General features: G+C 42.3%; 1 protein-coding gene across 1 annotated transcript in view; it reads left to right on the top strand.

Moving 5' to 3' along the window:
• LOC130211581 (FRAS1-related extracellular matrix protein 2-like) overlaps positions 1 to 21,365 on the top strand; it is a 72,018-nt gene that overhangs the window by 24,882 nt on the left and 25,771 nt on the right. Inside the window, exons 4-6 of the mRNA XM_056442420.1 lie at positions 5,580 to 5,810; positions 11,949 to 12,074; positions 14,804 to 15,055. Of these exons, the coding sequence (XP_056298395.1) occupies positions 5,580 to 5,810; positions 11,949 to 12,074; positions 14,804 to 15,055 (609 nt within the window). The remainder of the gene's footprint in view (positions 1 to 5,579; positions 5,811 to 11,948; positions 12,075 to 14,803; positions 15,056 to 21,365) is intronic.

Raw genomic sequence — 21,365 nt, 5'->3', positions numbered from 1 at the left:
GCCAGTGGTTCTCAAACTTTGGGGCACGCCCCTCTAGTGGGGCGCAGTGGTACTACAGGTGGGGGACAGGAGGAAATGCAGAAAGACATTTATTGAGAACTTCACATATTACACAAGTTCAAAGTATAAGGACATACAATTAAGTCATTAATAAATATACATGTTGAAATGCCTGTACCTTTGTGTACATATTTACGTGACATCATTAACAGGTTACGGGACGGCCCTGATTCTTGGCATTTTTGTCAAAAGCCAATCTCTATTTCTTTGCTTTTTGCACATATAGAACGTTATTCAAATTGCTCTAACAAAGTGATAGCACATTTGGTTTATTTGAAAGTGATTGCAATTTTCTTTATTCTATTATTTGAAAAAGCACAGATGGAGGAGTCAAAAAAAGTGATTTCAATAAGAAGTCAGCATAGAGCATTTTGTTAGGGCGGTGGGGCATTAAAATGTTTCTTCCTCCAAAGAAAAAGTTTGAGAACCGCTGGTCTCGGCGTATTACGTTACATGAGCCACGGCCAGTCTCAGGGCTTGAAAGAGAGGGAGCTGTACAGCCAGCGATGGTGTCAGAAGATCGCTGCTGTTGCGGTCAGGTTAACGAATAAAATCTGCTGTGATGCCCGAGAGCTCTGACAGAACGGGGCTGGACAAGAGCACCCTGGATCGGATTGAGATTCTTCTACCACTGTTTTCAATCTTGTGCCTTCGAAAAAAGAGAAATGACTAATAGCGACGATATTAATCTTCAGCCTAATTCTTCACGGGTGTGTGTGTGTGCTCTCTTCCCCACCCGCTGTGTCTTGTCTTACATCGAGTTCTGTCGAATTCCCCCGGCCTCCTGTGACACGGTCCCACTGACTTGTCCACCCACTTAACCCGTTCTACCTTCTGTTCTTTTCATCCCTAAACTCCTCACCTCATCTCAGAGAGTTTCCATCCTTTTGCTGCTAACCTGCTTTTTTTCCTCCTCAAAGACATCGTGTTTTCTTCTTCCTCCCCCTTAGTGCGTTATAGCCCTGGGTCTATGCCAAAGGCTGTCTTATATTCTTCCTCCACCTACTCTTCCTTTTGTCACGCGTCTTTTATCTACCTTCTTCTCTAACGCGGCGCACATTCACCCTCTGTTCTTGCTCCGTCTTCTGTTTTCTCACGTCCTTCTTTTCCCACAGTGGTTGATCCCCATTGCAGTGTATCTCCACTGCTTCTTCTCCATCTTTTGTCTTTGTCTTCATCATAAAATGTCTTCATCCTCTAAACCTCTTTCCTTTCCTCTTTTCCTCCTATCTTATTTGCTATATAAGTAATACGAGGAACCCCATCTGGCAACATGGATGGAACTGCGTTCTCATTCCTTTTTTGGTGGATTTTTTGAATAAATCAAAGCTCACTTCTTGAATCCTTTCTGATCGGTCCTTGCTCTGAGAAATAGAGGCAGGATTGTTAACAATGCATTATCATATACCGTAAAGGTACCTGTAATCATATTTTCCATCATTTCTTTTTTTTTATGCATTGAGCCAAACTCGGCCCGTTGCAATATCAGAAGAGGAAGGGAGGAGGGAGGAGAGGAAGGAAAGAGGGAGAGGAGAGGAGAGGAAGGTGGGAGAAAGAGGGTAGTAGTGGGGGTGACAGCCAGTCGTCCCCCACCGTCGTGACTATCACCGACCGCGGAGAAAAATGGGTCATGATGGAGGGGAGGTCGTGGATATGATGGGCGCAGCCTCAGGAGGAGGAGGTCAGGAGTGAGGGCGGAGGGAGGGAGCCCGACAAGTGGGCCTGGCCCGCCATGACAGGGAGTGGAGGAAGGACCTGGGAAGGAAGGAGATTGCAGCCGGCGAGCCCTGCGGCGCCTGCGGGCTGCGCCTTGCTTTGGCTGTATGTTGGCTGTGGCTGCAGTGATGGAGGAGCAGTATGTGGACCTGATGATGTGGGAGTGATGGAACTGTACGTGTATCATCATCTCTCTGCAGGCTGAATTTTGCTTGCCTCAGGAAGAACATCCTCTGCTGGGCCTTCTTGGAGATGGAGGAGATGTTCAGCTCCCACTCTGTCTGGGCATGATGGAGATGAGCCCAGTAGGACGGACTCCACAGGACGGGACGGAGTCACAGGATGAGAGGGGGGGTGTGCTGGCTTCTCTCCTGAAATCCACAACCATCTCCACATTTGCTTATAACAGTGTAACAAAGTCAATGCAAAACAAAAGAAAGGAATATTTGCAGATATGAATCATATTCCACCTGTGTGTGTGTGTGTGTGTGTGTGAGTATATTTCTTCACCTGCTGAGAAGGAACCCCAGTGCGGCCTGAGGCAACGCTTATCTCTCTCCTGAGGGGAGTCCAGCAAGTGTGGCTCAATGAGGCTCCGATCCTTTGAGATCAACACTGCCTCTCTTTTACAGGCGTGTGTGTGTGTGCGTGTTGTTTGATGTGGAGCAACTGATCTTAAAGATAGAAAGATGAGATGGATAACAATCCTCTGATATATGGACACTTTGTTGAATCATCTGTAATCGCCTCTCTTGATGGTCTTCTTTGTCGTTAGTGGAGAAGTTGCACTTGTTGCTGCAACAAGACGAGCTGGCTGCCACAAGTGATCCGTACACACGGCATGTTGTATTGCATTTTGAATTTCTGTATTGAAACACATTTATTTTTGTGTACATTTCTGATGCGATTGGCAATCTGTTTTTAGCAGATTTAACAGCCCGACAGTTGATAAGCTGGGAGCAGCCGCTCCATTTGAAATTTAGAAAGTGGTATTTCTGCAACGCTATTGTGCAGAACTGTTGTTCTCAAACATTTTTCAGCCGAGTATCCCCTGACCAGTGCAAAGCATTTGGGGTTGAAAAAAATCTGTAATACGCATTGTTTTGCCACCCGTGTCTGATTTGATATGCAATATATACAATTCAGTTTATGAACTTACACTTATATTTTATTAAATATGTATTAAATAACCATTTCTAAAGTATTTTCTTATAAATTTCTTTTTTTTAAAGTCAATCTCACGTAACCCCGAGAGCAGTGGTTCTCTAATGGGGGTACGTGTACCCCTGGGGGTACGTGAAGGCACTCCAGAGGGTACATGAACAAATATATTTAAAATTCTCATCCATGAAAAAGTGTAAGTTCATAAATATAATTGTATATATTATATCTTAAATCAGACACTGATGGTACAACGCTGTGTATTTAACCAGAGGCTAGTTAGGGGGTACTTGGCTGAAAAAATATTTCACAGGGGGTACATCACTGAAAAAAGGTTGAAAACCAGTGCCCTTGGCCTAGAGTGCCTTCAGGTACCCCCAGCGGTACACTTCCCCCCATTTGAGAACCACTGGTCTAGAAACCCAAATGAAATGGTCACCGCTGTAGCTTCCAAACTAGGGCTGTGGTGCATTTGTGTCCCTTTCCAAAGCTTTGTTAATCAAGCATGGAACACGGGCGATGTTTGTTGGCGAGTACGTTTATCCAAGCAAAACTCTCGTCCGCTCCCAAATATCTGAACAATTTCTCCATAGATAACCATGAAATATGTTGCCGATGGTCACGGTATTGATCTGTCTTGTCAGTTACCCCGCTGATCTTTTCTCTCGCACCACAAGCAAGCAAAAAAAATTACATCTACAAGAGAAATCATAAAACACATGTAGTATTCTCACAGGATGAATTCTTTGAATCAAAATGTGCATGTGTAGCAAAACTTCAACTTTTTATTTTAGTTTTCAGGTGAGAAACAGGACTAGTCATGTACAGTATGAGTTTGACTACTCTTTAATGGTCCATAATGTAAGATATATTCAGTTGTGATTCAAATAGCTTAAACATGTTTATAATGGCTAATTTGTTAGCCTACTTTTATGAATATTGGCACCGGTTTTCGGCACCCAACCCTACTCCTTGATTGTTTAATTCCCTGCACCTGCCCTCAGCCACTCTCGTCTCGTTAGTGTCTCATGCCGTACACCTGTGTTCCCCCCCATATATTGTGCCTGCCTTTCCCTTGTTTCCTGTTGGATTGTTGTCTTTACTTCTGTCTTCCTCGTCTCCTTGTGCCTTTTCGCTGTACCTGCCTGTCTTTGTGACTATTCCCGACCTGAGTTTTCGTTTGGCCCCTTTTGCCTCAGTAAAGAGAGATTTTGTTATTTACCTTGAGTCCTGTCCTGTTCCTCTGCGCATGAGCTCTTGCCCGTCGCTACCCGTGACAACGAGTTGATCAGATGGAACTTCCAAGTCATATCTTGGATATCCCCAAAAACACTTGCAATGGCCCAGAGAAGTAGATTTGATGTGGAACGTTAGTGGAACAGCAGTGAGCTATAGCAGCGTTATTAGATTTTTATGTTGGGGAAAAACAAATGCAGATAAACAAAGCAATTTCAGAGATATCAATGCCTTGCCAAAAATAATCAGGTAAAATGTGAGCGTGAGCTTCATTTCATTACGGTTGTCAGTGAGGGAAAAACCTGCTTCCGTTGGACTGAAAGTGAAAGTATTTACTGGATTATTGGTGTTTTGGAGTATTGTATGTATTGTAAATGCGGTGGTCAAAACCCACGCCCATATTCTCTGCAGTACACTCAGTGAGTTACTCTCGGCAAAACTCAAAATTAACCCAGTCATGCAAGGCAGCATTTCCATTCAGCACAAACCATTCATAACAATCTTGAGGCTTTCAGACCCATTTTTCCATAATTGTGTTGTGGGGTTTTGTGAATGCATATAATCACTGCAAAGTCCTCACCGTTACAGAAGCATGAATTAGTGTGACTGTGTGTAGTCCTTTTGTGTATGATTTATTCTCCCCATAAATGTTGCATACAATGCTCACAGCACAGATGTTACGTCTCCAGTCTCATCTGCATGCGTTTGTCACCTTCTTTTTGTTGTTGTCTGTTTTTATTTACAGGCATAGACATCAACATGGCGTGGCTCTGCTCACCTTGTTCTCACGGGGCTCCTTTGAACGTAGACATAGGAATATGAGCAGCGTATTTCCAAATGTAATACATAATTGTATGGCTTATGGCTCCTTGGTGTCCTTGATGTGCATTTGATGTGAAACCCAGTGGTACGAGTAATCTGTGCGACTTTGACGAAAGGTGTATTGATGAGCACGCGTGTTGGATGCATCGTTGTGAAGTGGATTTTAATTAAAGCCCTATTATAAATGAAATAAGAGACATTTGAAGACAAAAGGAGACACACAGGATTGCATGAATACCGAACCCTCGGGAAAATATCGCGGTAGTTAATCCATCTCCGCACGGTGGGAGATGGTTATTTAAACGCTGTCACAAATTCATTTCACACATTCCTGAGGCTCTGTAAGTGATCAGTGGAGAGAAATAGCGCGCTCTTTTCTCACACTGCTCTCTGAACAACATTACAGGGTGTGAATATCTAATCTGCTTTTCATCTGTTTCTCTCCCTCCTGTCACCCTTTTAATGGGTGCTTTCTTTGTTTCATCTTTACTTTATCCCATTTTTCTTTCTTCCTTTTTTTTTTACTCATCTGACCTCCGTTCCTTTTCCCGTGTTGACGTCAATCACTTTCTCTATCCTTCAAGGCATCGGCACCCAGGACGGAAGTGCGAAGAAGGATGAGGATTTCAAGGGCAAGTCCCAGAGGCAGGTCCAGTTCAACCCGGGACAGACCAGAGCCACGTGGCGGGTTCGCATACTGACTGACGGGAAGTACGAGCAGGCGGAGACCTTCCAGATTTTGCTTTCGAAGCCTGTGATGGGAGTGATGGAGTTCCCTGCCGCAGCAACAGTTGAGATTCTGGATCCTAGTGACGGTCAGTCCTTAGAATTCTGCACTCAGCACACACATATACACTTTAGGTTCAGACTGTTGAATTGCTTGGCGGGGACAATACGTTAGAGGTATTTTTTTCTTCACATTTTAATCCCAATTGACTGTAAAAGCTATGTATTTATTCATTTTGCACATTTAGTCTGAATACTATTGGAGGCTTTTCTCTCCTGGCAGTAACACTTTCCGGCTACTGAATACAGATGCAGAATATTAGGTGTTGGCAACTTCCCCCTATAACAGAGATGCACCGTTTTTTAATGGGGTTCATGGCTGAAACTCAAACAGATTATACAGAATTGTATTGCATAAAAAACAATCTTGATACATTCTGTATTTTCCTTCATAACAATATATATATTTATAATGTGTCTTGAGTCAGTTTATTATCCCTTTTCCATGTGATATCCATTCCTGAAAATTTGAATAAAACTAACTGCCTCAATGACAGTATGGAGTATTCATAGAATATCCAATCCAGAGTTGTTTACCTTATTCAATTCAATTCAGTTATCTTGTACAGCCCAGAATCACCAATTACAAATTTGCCGCAGAGGGCTTTACAGTTTGTACACATACGACATCCCTGTCCTCGCATGAAAAAACTCTTCCATGGGAAAAAAGGGGAAGAAACAGAGGAGGATCCCTCTCCCCGGATGGACAGAAGCAACAGATGAGATGTGTACAGAATGAAGCTTTACAGAGTTACATAAACATTAAATGAATATGATGGAAATTATGATTAATTAGTAGGCATGGACCACGATCCAGATAACCACAATCCATGTAAACAGAAGGAGGTAGAGATGATGGGCCTCAGCAGAGCCATAGCAGGAGGCAGGATGCATGGCCAAGGAGGCAGGCTGCACGGTCAAGGAGGTAGGAGGCCAGGCCCAGGTCAGGGGCAAGGGGCAGGGGCAAGGAGACGGGGTGCAAGGCCCAGTAACTAGGACCGGCTCCAGACACAGCCACAGCCAATGGAAACCTGTGAGGCACAAAGACTCCGGGGAAGAAGTAGAATTAGTAATGTGCAATAAAGAGAAATGAATTAGTCCAGAAGGACATGGCGAAGAAGAGAGAGGAGCTAAGATGTCCCCCATCAGTCTATAGCTGCATATCTATGGGCTGGACCAGGCCAAAACTAAGCCAGCCCTGACTATTATAAATGTGATTCTTGATTTTAAAGGGAGCCAGTGCAGAGCAGCCAATACCGGAGGAATGTGATCTCTTTTCTTAGTTTTTGTGAGTACACGAGCTGCAGCATTCTGGATCAACTGGAGAGATGTATGAGACTTATTAGAGCAGCCTGATAATAAAGAATTGCAATAATCTAGTCTAGAAGTAACAAATGTGTGAACTAGTTTTTCTGCATCTTTTTTAAACAAGATGTGCCTGATTTTTTAAATGTTATGTAGATGAAAAAATGCAGTCCTTGATATTTGCTTCACGGTGGAGTTAAAGGACAAGCCCTGATTAAAGATTATGCAGAGATTCTCAACAGTGGTGTTGGATGCCAGGGCAATGTCATCTACAGAAACCACCTCACCACTTTGATTCCTGAGGTGTTCAGGGCTGAGTAAAACAACTTAAGTTTTGTCTGAGTTTAACATCAGGAAGTTGCAGGTCCATGTTTTTATGTCTTTAAGACATGGTTGAAGTTTAGTGAGCTGGTTGGTCTCCTCTGGTTTGATCGATAGATATAATTGAGTATCATCTGCATAACAATGAAAGTTTATGGAGTGTTTCCTGATAATATTGCCCAAAGGAAGCATATATAAGGTAAATAAAATTGGTCCAAGCACAGAACCTTGTGGAACTCCGTGACTATTGTTTGTTGTCATCGAGGCTTCATCGTTGACTAATACAAACTGAGATTGATCTGATAAATAGGATTTAAACCAACTTAGTGCGGTACCTGAAATTCCAATCGACTGATTTCGTCTCTGTAATAGGATGTCATGGTCAATGGTGTCGAACGCAGCACTAAGGTCTAACATAAAAAGATGAGACCTTATGTAATTAGAAGGTCATTAGTAATTTTCACCAGTACTGTCTCTGTGCTGCGGTGTTTTCTGAATCCTGACTGAAACTCCTCAAACAGCAATATCTAATTTGGCTGGCAAATATTGTTTGGCCGTATTGGACAAATAAATAAGCCCCTTATCATTCTGCTTGTTTGTGCCATTGTGTCTTATTCTACTCAGTATTTCCGCTGAGTGAGAAAACACAGCACATTAATTGTCCTGACAACCAATCCCCACTGATTGTCATGTCATGTGTATCTTCTGAGATTTGACATGACTTCATATCTACAGCAGACGCTGCTTATGTTGACAATCCTTCATTCTCTGTGTGCCAAGTTGTCTGATGCTTCACACAACTTATGTGATACACGGTGCAAGGTTGTGGATTTGAAACAAGAATACTTGAATCCACAACCGTGTACAATATCTGCCAGCCAACTGTACTATTGCTGTTTTGCGATGGTCAACTAATGACCTCCTAATTGCATCAGATAGAGGACTCATCTCTGTACTTGTTTTGTTAGACCTTAGTGCTGCGTTCGACACTATTGATCGTGACATCCTATTACAGAGACTGGATGGTCGATTGGCATTTCAGGTACCTCACTAAGTTGATTTAAATCCTATTTATCAGATCAATCTCAATTTGTGTTTGTAAACAATGAAGGCTCGATGACCATCAACGTTAATCACGGAGTTCCACAAGGTTCTGTGCTCGGACCATTTTTATTTACCTTTTTTTATACCTCATTTACCTTATATACAGGACTGTCTCAGAAAATTAGAATATTGTGATGAAGTTCTTTATTTTCTGTAATGCAATTAAAAAAACAAAAATGTCATGCATTCTGGATTCATTACAAATCAACTGAAATATTGCAAGCCTTTTATTCTGATTTATTGCTGATTATGGCTTACAGCTTAAGAAAACTCTAAAATCCTATCTCTAAATATTAGAATATCATGAAAAAGTATACTAGTAGGGTATTAAACAAATCACTTGAATTGTCTAATTAACTCGAAACACCTGCAAGGTCCTGAGCCTTGACAAACACTCAGCTGTTATAAATCTTTTTTTACTTGGTCTGAGGAAATATTAAATTTTATGAGATAGGATTTTAGAGTTTTAAGCTGCTAAGCCATAATCAGCAATATTAAAATATTCTAAATTCCTTATATACACACACTCACACACAACTTCAGTCTGTCGCTTTTTCATTTACATTGTTTGTCATCTGCCATTTTCTCTCTTTGAGTCTTTGCCTTTGAACGGAAATGCTAAAAGCACATCGGGTCGTGTGATACACTGGCCGCTCCGTCAAAGTCATATTTTCCCTTTTCCCGCTTTACAGTCAGTTTTATGTATGCCTCACCTGAGTGAAACTTTGAAGTAATTATAGATGTGCAACAAAGATGGAAACACCGAAGCTTCCATTATAGTGTCGCACAACAGCTGCTGTCATCGTTCTCTCTCTTTCTCATGCGTCTTCTCGTTCCCTCACTTTCACTATGTCGTTATCTCTTTTTCTCCTTTCACATTCTTCCTCCTCATTCTAGCCTCCCCTGTGGGTTAATTATGTTGTGTGTGGAGGACAGGGGCTGGTTTGTTTTCTGCCGTCTCCAGGGATTGTCTAATGTGACAGAGATGTGCCACTCTGTTTTCTAATGGGCCAGTGAAGCTCCAGCTATGCCTGTGGCGTTGGCTGTACTCCAGCTTCTGTCTCTAATGATGAAAACTGGCTTTTCTTGTCTTCTGGTTAGCTCAAGATCCTCCCTGCTCGCCACCCCCAGAGGATATGTCAGCTAGGCTAATAGCTCTAGAGAGTAGGCGAGAGGATCGCTACGCCTTAACCAAAAGTGTTTCAGAAATTAGGGAGAAGCTGAGTTTGTTCTCACAAACTCGGTCTCTGTTTGTCTGCACAAAGGCGAGAGCTTCTTCTTTTTTTTACTAGTTTCTTTTTTTTTAGTGTTTTTAAGAATGCGTAGCCTTCAACACCCTTCTTTTGGTTCCCGTTGCCACTTTTGATCAACAAGATGTGGGCTTGTCCTGGAGTGTGGTTTCCTGTGGTTGCCAGTACTGCAGCAGACATAACACTTCTTTTTTATTACATGGTGCAATTTTTGCCTAGCCTTCCTCCTGCAAAACTTTGGGCTTTTCTTCATATATAATCCATGCACAGTGCTGAGGATGAAAGTGGCAGCCTGCTGTTTGACTGTTTGCTGCAAGCAGTCCCAGCATCTTGCTACATTTCTTTCTTGCTTCCTCTATCTAGCAGCGTCGCCATATATTAATGGGTAGAGCTGGTACTCCACTGCATTGTACAGCAAGGTCATTCCACAAAGTGATGAAGAACAATTTTCCGCTTTGTCATTTTTTGTGTGCCTGCGATCGCAAGGCCAGCTGTAGCCAAGCACATCCTCGTGTACTCATGAGAGCTTTGTCTCAGTTAGGATGTACCATCCTCGACTAATATCGGGCACATCAGACGAGCGGTGGCTTTTTGTGAGTTTGCTGCTGCTTTGAACGGTGTGTTGTGTAGTGTTTAGTCACACAGTGCTCTCAACTGTAGGCTTATAAAGGCTGTTTGGGTTTACATTTACAGTTACATGTAATGCATTTAACTTAAGGGCATACGTATTTTAAAAACCTAGTGAAGAATGAAATACAAATTTTTTTTTTGTCAAACAATAATCGGACTGGAGAAAAAAAAATCCTTGCAACTATAGAATATTTATGATATTATTTATAATGGAGGAATTCTAGGCGTATAAATAATAATCAAACAGATTATATTTTATTTTATTATAGGTACAAATGTTTTACTATTTTAACAGCCTCTGCAAAAACGCGTTTTGTTTTCCTTCACCACATGAATGTTTCAGAATGGCTTTGGTTGGTTTTCCACCAGGAGGGGAACTTGAACCACTTGGCTAACATTTTGCTTTTCTAAGACTTTGGTGGATTTAGAGGCACCTGAAGAACAAAGTGTGAAGTGATAGAGCGATGAGGAGAGGAGGTGTGCGGTGTGTGGGGAGAGAGAAGAAAAGCAGCGTAAACTGGTGTGTGTGTAATAAGTAAACAGTGGACCCTAATCCCCTGCTATGCGTCCCTGTACCCCCTGGGGAGTGACAGATTGTGGGCAACAATGGTGGAGGAGAAATGGAGGAGAAGGGAGAAGATTGAGAGGAGAGAGAGAACGATTTAGGGAGAGTTACTGTAAGAGAAGAGACCGTGTTGGCTTCCTGCGGTGCTAGAGATTGTCCTATGTTGAAGACTTTGTCCTAAAGAGTCATCTTAGGTGTCGATCTCTGTGTACACTGGGTGTTGCATCAAACATCCAAATGTGGGTTTTTTTGTGTTGATTTCTCACAATCCAGCCCTCTGCATTTTAAAGCAAGTGTGTGTTATACAAGCAAACCAGCAGTGTGTCTTGAAGCTGCTTCCATCATTCATTCAAACACAGAGAAAGGGGGAGTCACGAGAAGATCTGGGGACGAGCTTAAAGCTCAGTCCACTCCGCTCATTGTCGTATTGGTCTTTTGAAAATAAAATAAAAAAGAAGCATTTATTGTTTCTATGATGCCAGTACCTTCTTCTCTTTTGATGGACGATGCTTTCACTGGCTCGAAGTCTCTCTCTCAATCACAAACTCCTCTCCGAGGTGGAGGGAGGCGTGGAGAACAAGAGAAAAATAATAAAACAGATGCATAGAGGAGACACGCCGACCTGCTGGTTCCCCTCTGTGGGATGAACCGAGAGGCTTGCATGTCTAATTTCATGCGACATACCAGGCAGTGAGAAAAAGTTCAACAGGGGTTTCTTTGAAGAGTACCTCTGGTTGCATCAAACCCAAAACTGTGATGGAGAGTTATTTTTGAATATGAATAAGCACACTGCAGGACTACCACTTCAATAGATCTGCATAAAAACATGTCAGCTGCAGTTCACTCATGCAGAGCCAGAACAAAAGCCTGTGTCCGTCCTTGATGGCCTAATGTACTGTGAATGTTTGGGTAGATTGTAGGACATGTCAATGCCCTGTTCGCTCTCCTCTGACTCCCTCTCCTCGACTCGTTCTCTTTCCCCCCCCAAACAGAGTCGACTGTGTTCTTACCGGAGCAGATCCACACCGTGGAGGAAGACGTTGGCGAGCTTTTCATCCCCGTACACCGCAGTGGAGACGTCAGCCAGGAGCTCATGGTCGTCTGCCACACGCAGCAGGGTACCGACAGACATCTAACCCGGTTACCTTCATCTAACCTGTTCACCTTCATCTAACCGGTTACCTTCATCTAACCCGGTTACCTTCATCTAACCTGTTCACCTTCATCTAACCGGTTACCTTCATCTAACCCGGTTACCTTCATCTAACCTGTTCACCTTCATCTAACCGGTTACCTTCATCTAACCGGTTACCTTCATCAAACCGGTTACCTTCATCTAACCCGGTTACCTTCATCTAACCGGTTACCTTCATCTAACCGGTTACCTTCATCTAACCCGGTTACCTTCATCTAACCTGTTCACCTTCATCTAACCCGGTTACCTTCATCTAACCGGTTACCTTCATCTAACCTGTTCACCTTCATCAAACCGGTTACCTTCATCTAACCCGGTTACCTTCATCTAACCGGTTACCTTCATCTAACCTGTTACCTTCATCTAACCCGGTTACCTTCATCTAACCGGTTACCTTCATCTAACCCGGTTACCTTCATCTAACCTGTTCACCTTCATCTAACCGGTTACCTTCATCTAACCGGTTACCTTCATCTAACCTGTTCACCTTCATCTAACCGGTTACCTTCATCTAACCCATTACCTTCATCGAACCTGTTCACCTTCATCTAACCCGGTTACCTTCATCTAACCGGTTACCTTCATCTAACCCAGTTACCTTCATCTAACCTGTTCACCTTCATCAAACCGGTTACCTTCATCTAACCCGGTTACCTTCATCTAACCCGGTTACCTTCATCTAACCTGTTCACCTTCATCTAACCCGGTTACCTTCATCTAACCGGTTTACCCTCATCTAACTAACCCGGTTACCTTCATCTAACCGGTTTACCCTCATCTAACTAACCCGGTTACCTTCATCTAACCTGTTCACCTTCATCTAACCAGTTACCTTCATCTAACCCAGTTACCTTCATTTAACCTGTTCACCTTCATCTAACCTGTTCACCTTCATCAAACCGGTTACCTTCATCTAACCCGTTTACCCTCATCTAACCCATTTACCCTCATCTAACTAACCCGTTTACCCTCATCTAACTAACCCGTTTACCCTCATCTAACCCGTTTACCTTCATCTAACCCATTTACCTTCATCTAACTAACCCGTTTACCCTCATCTAACTCACCCGTTTACCCTCATCTAACCCATTTACCCTCATCTAACCCGTTTACCCTCATCTAACTAACCCGTTTACCCTCATCTAACCCGTTTACCTTCATCTAACCCATTTACCTTCATCTAACTAACCTGTTTACCCTCATCTAACCTGTTTACTCTCATCTAACTAACCCGTTTACCCTCATCCAACTAACCTGTTTACCCTCATCCAACTAACCCGTTTACCCTCATCTAACTAACCTGTTTACCCTCATCCAACTAACCTGTTTACCCTCATCTAACCTGTTTACCCTCATCTAACCTGTTTACCCTCATCTAACCCGTTTACCTTCATCTAACCTGTTTACTCTCATCTAACTAACCCGTTTACCTTCATCTAACCTATTTGTCCTCATCTAACCGGTTAACCCTCATCTAACCTGTTTGTCCTCATCTAACCTGTTTGTCCTCATCTAACCGGTTTGCCTTTTGAATGTCATTTCCACATTATGTTATTGTGATGATAACGTTGCCTTTTGTTTGGTGGAGTGCCATTTGACATTTGTTCCCGTGCGATGTGTTCCAAACACACTGGACGAGTTCACCCTGCATTAGCGTTCTCACTAATAGAGCTGCAGCCGGAGCCCATCAGGACAGTACGTAAATGAGCTGTTATCCGGGGACGTTCATTCAAACTAATAACAGGCCTCCATACGACCTCGAAAAACAGGACCACTCTCTTTGTGAGAATTCAAATTACTTTGATGAGATCGAACTGTTTGTAAAAATTTACAGATTTGAGCCTGTATGTACGCCACAGTGCAGTTAAACCCCATGAAATACATTTAGAGACATGAAGGATAACGCATATACTAATTTGTCTGATGGAGGAACTGTTGTCAAATGACCAAATGCTACACCACAGGTTTCATTTTGAGAAAACCTGGGGGGTCTGTTCCCATTGTATTCTGATATTAAAGCAAATACACTGACTTGACATGCTTTCTGCAATTAAAGGTCACATTTCCATAAGCTGCTATGGCTACAGCCTAAATGTTATCAAACTAAAAAGGAAAAAATCTATCCTATTACATTATTTGTTAACCTCTCTAAATTTCCTCAAATTTCAGCGCACTACTTTACACATGAAATGCAGTGTGATATGACTTTGTATATGAAGATAACTAGTTCAAATGTAGTGAATCAATTACAGGAAAAACATGAAGCTGAGCACTACGGCAGTGGTTCTCAAATGGGGGTACGTGAAGGCACTCCAGGGGGTACGTGAGATTTTCAAAAAATATATTTAAAATTAGCTTCCATTCAAAAGATCTTTTAAAAATAGATTCTAAGTGTAAATTCATAACGAGAATTGTATATCTTCTATATTGATATCACAGCGCTGTGTATTTTACCAAAAATGGCTCGTTAGGGGGTACTTGAAACTGAAAAAATATTTTACAGACGGTACATCACTGAATAAAGGTTGAGAACCAGTGCACTACGGTATGACATTTTTTATTACCAAGGGCTCAAGTTTTACAAAAAACATATGTTGAGGTTATGTCTCGTTTGATTTCTTCCATTTTCTCCTTTTGCTGGTCCGTCTGAAGGTTCTGCCGCAGGCACGATTCCCAATACCGTTCTGTCTTACTCGGACTACATCTCCCGTCCAGAGGAGCATGTCAGCGTCCTTCGTTTCGACAAGGGTGAGAGGGAGAAGCACTGTCGGGTCGTGATTATCGACGACTCTTTGTACGAGGGAGAAGAGAGCTTCAACGTCACTCTGTCGCTGCCTGTCGGGGGCCGTCTGGGAACGCACTACCCCACCGCCAAAGTCAATATCCTGGAAGACATGGATGACGGTAAGGCGCGCCGGTATACTGTCTGCCATGTTTCTATTTCCAGGGATCTTTCTGTGCAAGTAATAATGAATTTGTAGGAAGAAATGTCTTTGGTTAAAACCTTTTCCCTTTTTGAATGTGATGTACCCAGATCACATGGACGAGAGGTCAAGGGGGAACTTTGCAGAAGGTGTTTTGGCTCCAAAGAGAGGCGGAGCAGAGGACATGTATTTCTGCTTGGTGTTATTTCAATTTATTTAACCAGGAAAAGCCTCATTAAGAATAAAAAATCTCCTTTACAAAAGTGTCCTGGCCAAGACGAGCAGTAGCACATCAAACAAAGTTTCAGAGATGCAACATAAAACAGTGACAGACAAGAAAAAAAAGAAATATATTTTTTAGATCACAGCATGAGTAAAGTCATAGTAAGTCATCATATCCCAGTTCACACAGGTGCAGATACCTCAGTCCAAAAACAGCTACAACTAGAACGGGCACTCGGTAGAGCGCATACCTTCGCATATCACAAGATTGGGCATTGAATTATGAACATTTTGGCATTAGTTGCATGCCAATTGGATATAAATTGACCGCGCTATGGTAAAAAGAAGATGTTGACCTTTGACCCGATCGATCCCAAAATCTAATCAAATGGTCCCCGGATAATAACCAATCATCCCACCAAATGTCATGCGATTCAAGAAGATTTTGACCTTTTCATGACCTTGACCTTGACCTTTGACCCGGTCGATCCCAAAATCTAATCAAATGGTCCCCGGATAATAACCAATCATCCCACCAAATTTCATGCGATTCGGTTTAATACTTTTTTACTTATGCGAATAACACGCATACAAATAAATAAATAAATAAATACACGGCGATCAAAACATAACCTTCCGCATTTTCAATGCGAAGGTAACCAGATGAACCTTCCTCCAACTCTTTCAATCTATTTTTAAACACACCGGCTCCCGTAGACCCAAATCAGTCTGCAGCTAGTTCCAAGCCGCAGGAGAAGCAAACATAAAACTCCCGTTATCACATTTCGAGACGGGCGTTTTAAGGTTGTGCATTCACATATAGATGGGATACAGATGGGCAATAATTTGACACGTACAGTCGCATGTGATCACAGTGTTTGGGTTAGCGTAGTCCTAGACGTTCTGGGGAATTGTCATCACACACTTGATGTCACAGAAGTTCACTCAATTAAGCTTGTTTACAACTCGTAAACAAGCTAGATGTCAAGGCTTGTTGGAAACACCCCGGCAGCGACACTTGTTAATTATATTGAGACGCAGGAGTCCAGTGGGACGACATCGTGAAGACATTTCAGTTTTCTGATTTCATCAGGACAACGTAGATTACATATTCTGACAGGCAGAGCAATGCGTAGAGGATTTATCTGGAGAAGAACAAGCCTGCTGTGATGTACTTCTTCCAATCGACAGGCGTTCTCATCACCATCTCACGAGTGTGCATTGATTTACTTTATAGACATGAAAAATGATTTGATGTCTTTGCTGAAGTTTCTTTTGTTAAATGCCATGCTTCAGATTTTAACAATAAAAGTTATACTCCTTTTTTCTCTAGACAGGAGTGTGCTGGTGTTATACATTTTAGTCAAATCTCAGCAATCTAAAAAAAGGATTTGAATTTGCATGATCAAGGCTTATAGATAGTTTCCAGGATGTCTTCCCTGTTCTTACAGTCTGGCATCAAACCAGAGTGATGCAATTTCTGAAAAATAATAATTGTTTTCATCTTTCCGAGTTGAGTCCTTTTTTAACTTGTTCAGTAGAAATTCTACTATTCTGCAGTGGGAAATGATTTGACGACATTTAAGCTGACATTCAAAATTCAAAACTACAGAGACTTAAGAGAAGACATTTAGGGTCAACTTCACCTCACTTCTTTCATACTGGCCAACCCTGGACAGCAGTGCTGGTTAGACTGAGCTGGTAATGAGTGTGTCACAAGGCTTTAATTTCAAATATCTTGAGATGTATATTAAGATTGAAAAAAAAAAAATTATTAACACAATAAAATAGGTTCATATCAAAGAAATGTATCATACGTCATACATGCTCTTATCAATCATAAAAGCCGCAAACTACTAATTTAAAGAAAATCTACAATTGCCTCCACATGGCTCTCAACATGGCCACCGCTAAGCCAGCGGTAATAGTGCTGACAGTGCACAGAGGAACTCTGATTACCACACACACACACAGAGGGATTGTGACTCCTCAGGCCATTACTCCACATTATTACCTTCGCATTGAAAATGCGGAAGGTTATGTTTTGATCGCCGTGTATTTGTATGCGTATTATTCGCATAAGTCAAAAAGTATTAAACCGAATCGCATGACATTTGGTGGGATGATTGGTTATTATCCGGGGACCATTTGATTAGATTTTGGGATTGATCGGGTCAAAGGTCAAGGTCAATGTCATGAAAAGGTCAAAATCTTCTTTTTACCATAGCGCGGTCAATTTATATCCAATTGGCATGCAACTAATGCCAAAATGTTCATAATTCAATGCCCAATCTTGTGATATGCGAAGGTATGCGCTCTACCGAGTGCCCGTTCTTGTTTTAATATTGCAAATAGTTGTTTGCTGCTGTATTACAGTTTTTTCCGATTGCTAAACGACAGTGGGCACAACTGGAGTCACATGTGCAAAACTCTAACTACAGTCTGCACTACCAACAGTCACCTGAGCTAAACAGTTCACATCACCTGCAAAACTCATTCCAAGCAACACAACTCTTCACACATGGCTCAAAACACGCTCAGTGCAGCCAAACAACATGCACAACCCTCACTGAGGTAACACACACCGTCACTCAGAACACACGGAGAGTAAAAACACGAGCATCAAACACCAATACAGAAAATACTAACTTTTCATCTTTACAGTTTGAACAATTTCAGTGACTTCAAACAAAGTAATATTTTCTTCAAAGAAAAGAGTGACATTCTTTCACATGATTTATTACATTTTTTAGAACATAACAATTCTTTAAGGTAAATGAAAATTAGCAGTTTGCTTCAATAGTCTGTAGTAATTTACCGAATTACAGTAATGAGAAAAAAAAGGTAGAAACTAAAAGTATATACTGTAATTCGAACAAATAATTAAGGGGCTAATCCTGCCTCTCTTTAGGCCACATGTTGTCATCAACATCACATCTCATGTTCTCTCTTGCCACCTGGGAAGAACCTTCTGGAGGGCCTGATCCATCCCTGGCAGTCCTCTGGACTCGTATCCTCACATCCGGCACGCATGGCTTCCAAAAGAGACATTTGGTCTGGTGGGTGGTGACCAAACACTTGGTTCACGACATTACATTACATGGTCTAGAAGTGAAGCCCTTATTTCATCTGGAATAACAGCTCTTTGTCTTCCTCCACGCATCCGCCCTCTCCCTGCCACCCTTCTCCCTCCACGAACCCGTCTTCCTTGTTCCATTTCCAAAATGAGTCTTTCTGAGCTCTACCTATATATACTGTAATATATATATAGATATGTGTGTGTGTGTTCACTAACAAGTCTAAAACAAGACACCTGTTTAGCCTTTCAGCTGAAATTGCAATCAGCAATGTTTGAAAGGTAAAAGGCTGAACTCTATTCCGTTTTGAATGTGTGGTTCACAGTTTTGACAGCAGTGTGTTAGCATTTGAACAAAGTGCTGTACATTCAAAGTGTTGTGCAGGTTGTGGTTAAAGTCATGGGATAAGTGTTAGAGTTTTGAAAACTGTGTTCAAGCAATGAAAAACAAACTAGAGTTTGGTCCACATGAACTGCTGCTGTGCAGACTGGAGTTAGAGTTTTACACATGTGACTCCAGTTGTGCCCACTGTCGTTTAGCAAACGAAAAAAACTGTAATGCTCTTAATATGGAATTTTAGCTCAGCTGGTGCATGTAGCCTTGCACAAAGTGTAGAACTCCCATTTCTAACAGTGGTACCTTCTGGTACTATATGCATTTACCTGTATCAACATTACATCCAATACTGCAACGACCTGCCACGGGTGCCTGTGTTGGTAAGCAGCCTGCATTGCACTTAACAAGCTGGTAGAAATACTTTAACTTCCATTAAAGGCACATTAAAAACGTATTTAGTCTATGATGAAGAGATGCAGGCATCGGCCGTGCGTAACATTGCTGAAGATACGTCCCTTGAGAACTTTAAGTCGCAAACAGCTGTTGCAACGCACCGCATTGCTTATTTGTAATGCTTTAAATGTGTGCTGCAATAACTATTCTTTCAGCAGTCACCGTATGTTGTTATTGTCTGAGGATATGAATATTCATCCCTGGGCGCTGGGTTTATATTCGCCCGGACTGAGCCCACGGGGGAGCGATCCAGTGAGCTCTCCAGTGAGCGAGCAGCACCTGGAGAGCTCCAAACTACTGGATCAAACCCGCCTCTATATTATGTGAGATGACATTCTCATGCAGTGATTTAAATGTATTGTATTGGTTTTAAATGGGTTTTCTTTCCCTTCTAATGTCACATGAATGATGCCATTGTATCCTGTAAATAGGGGCTGTGACTGTCAATCTTTAAAAAAGACTATTTTATTTTATTTAGTCACACATTGTATCAGACATAATCGTGTCAGAGAGGACGTGTCGTACCATCGCCAGACTGAGTTTATGTGTGTGTGTGTGTGTGTGTGTGTGCCTGTGTGTGTGTCTGTGCATTTCTGTGTGTGTGTTTGTCTGTGTGTGTGCGTGCGTATGTCTGTGTCTGTATGTGTGTGTGTCTGTGTCTGCGATTGTGTGTGTGTGTGTCTGTTTGTGTATGTGTGTGCGTGCGTGTGTGTCTGTCTGCGTTTGTGTGTGCGTGCGTGTGTGTGTGTGTCTGTTTGCGTGTGTGTGTGCATGTGTGTGTCTGTTTGCATGTGTGTGCGTGTGTGTGTGTGTGCGTATGTCTGTGTGTCTGCGTTTGTGTGTGTGTGTGTCTGTTTGTGTGTGTGTGTGTGTGTGTGTGTGTCTGTGTGTGTGTGTGTGTGTGTGTCTTTGCGTGCGTGTGTGTGTGTGTGTGTGTCTGTTTGTGTGTGTGTCTGTCTGCGTTTGTGTGTGTGTCTGTCTGCGTTTGTGTGTGTGTGTGTGTCTGTTTGCGTGTGTGTGTGTGTGTGTGTGCGCTTGTGGATGCATCTCGGGGCTAGTTAACAAGAAACATGACACATTGTCTCATTGTTGGTTTATTGTCAAGAAGACTTCAGCATTGGTGCTGAGTTCAAAGACATGGGAAATGTGTTTGTGAAAGCCAAACTCCAGGGAGACGTGGTGTGTCACTTCCAGCCTCCCAGAGGACGCCACAGCATCGTGACAGCGCAGTAATACCTCGCCCAGGCACTCAAACTGCACCTCCCTTCACTTCCATACAACCTCAACTCGCCAAGGAAAAGAATAAAAGAGTGACGACACTCTGTGTTTAATTGTGTGTGTGTGTGTGTGTGTGTGTGGGTACACCAAGTCCAAATTCTGCATCAAAGGCAAAGTGGCGAGAGAAGCACTTGTAAAACTCCAAGTGTGACTGCTCGTGCTCCCTCTCTGGCCCCATTTCTCCTTCCCCCAGGTCAAAGTCAAGTTCAGTCCACTGCTCTCCTTCCATCTATTTCCCCGCTGACGCTCCCACTTCTCTCTCTCTCTCTCTCCCCGCATGCAGACTTTCTCTCACTTTCGCTGAGAAAAAAAACAAGACCCAGGGGTTTCTGCTAGATTTAGTGCTTTATGAGATTAAACTGTACAGTACCTGTCTCCCTGAGTGTTGCTTGCCCCACATGGCTGCACGCTCTGACTCAAAAGTGAGTGTTGTCCTCTCCTCGTGGCCTCCCAAGGAGAGAGAGAGGACAGGACGCTCAGACTTTCTTAGTTGAGTGCATACGGCCACAGCTGAGTTTGTGGAATTGTAAATTAACTCGTGAGTATTTCTTGGAAACCCGGTCCTTCATTTCCATATTATATGTGTTATTATATGCAGTGGCCTTACTGTTGGGCACAGTCAGCGGGCTGTGTGTGTGTGTGTGTGTGTGTTTATTCTATTTTTAAATGTTTAAATTACACATACATAACAATATAAAAGACAGGGTGGGTGCTGGATGAAAGAAATATCTAGAATAATTCAAATGGATGAAATAAAGTATCCTGATGATGCTGATTTGTTTTGCTGTGTATGGTTTTAAGCACAAAGTGCATTCTGGGTATTAAAGATAGCGACTCTTTCTACTTGTAGGAAGAGCTTCGAACTCGAAACGAGACAGAGCAATGAAATAAAAGAAAATGTCAAACAGTGAAACTTATTTTTAT

Source organism: Pseudoliparis swirei, chromosome 3 (genome assembly GCF_029220125.1).
Source record: "Pseudoliparis swirei isolate HS2019 ecotype Mariana Trench chromosome 3, NWPU_hadal_v1, whole genome shotgun sequence".
NCBI classification, from domain to species: Eukaryota; Metazoa; Chordata; class Actinopteri; order Perciformes; family Liparidae; genus Pseudoliparis; species Pseudoliparis swirei.
Note: the sequence above shows the minus strand (reverse complement) of the source record. Positions and strands in the feature narration are given on the sequence as shown.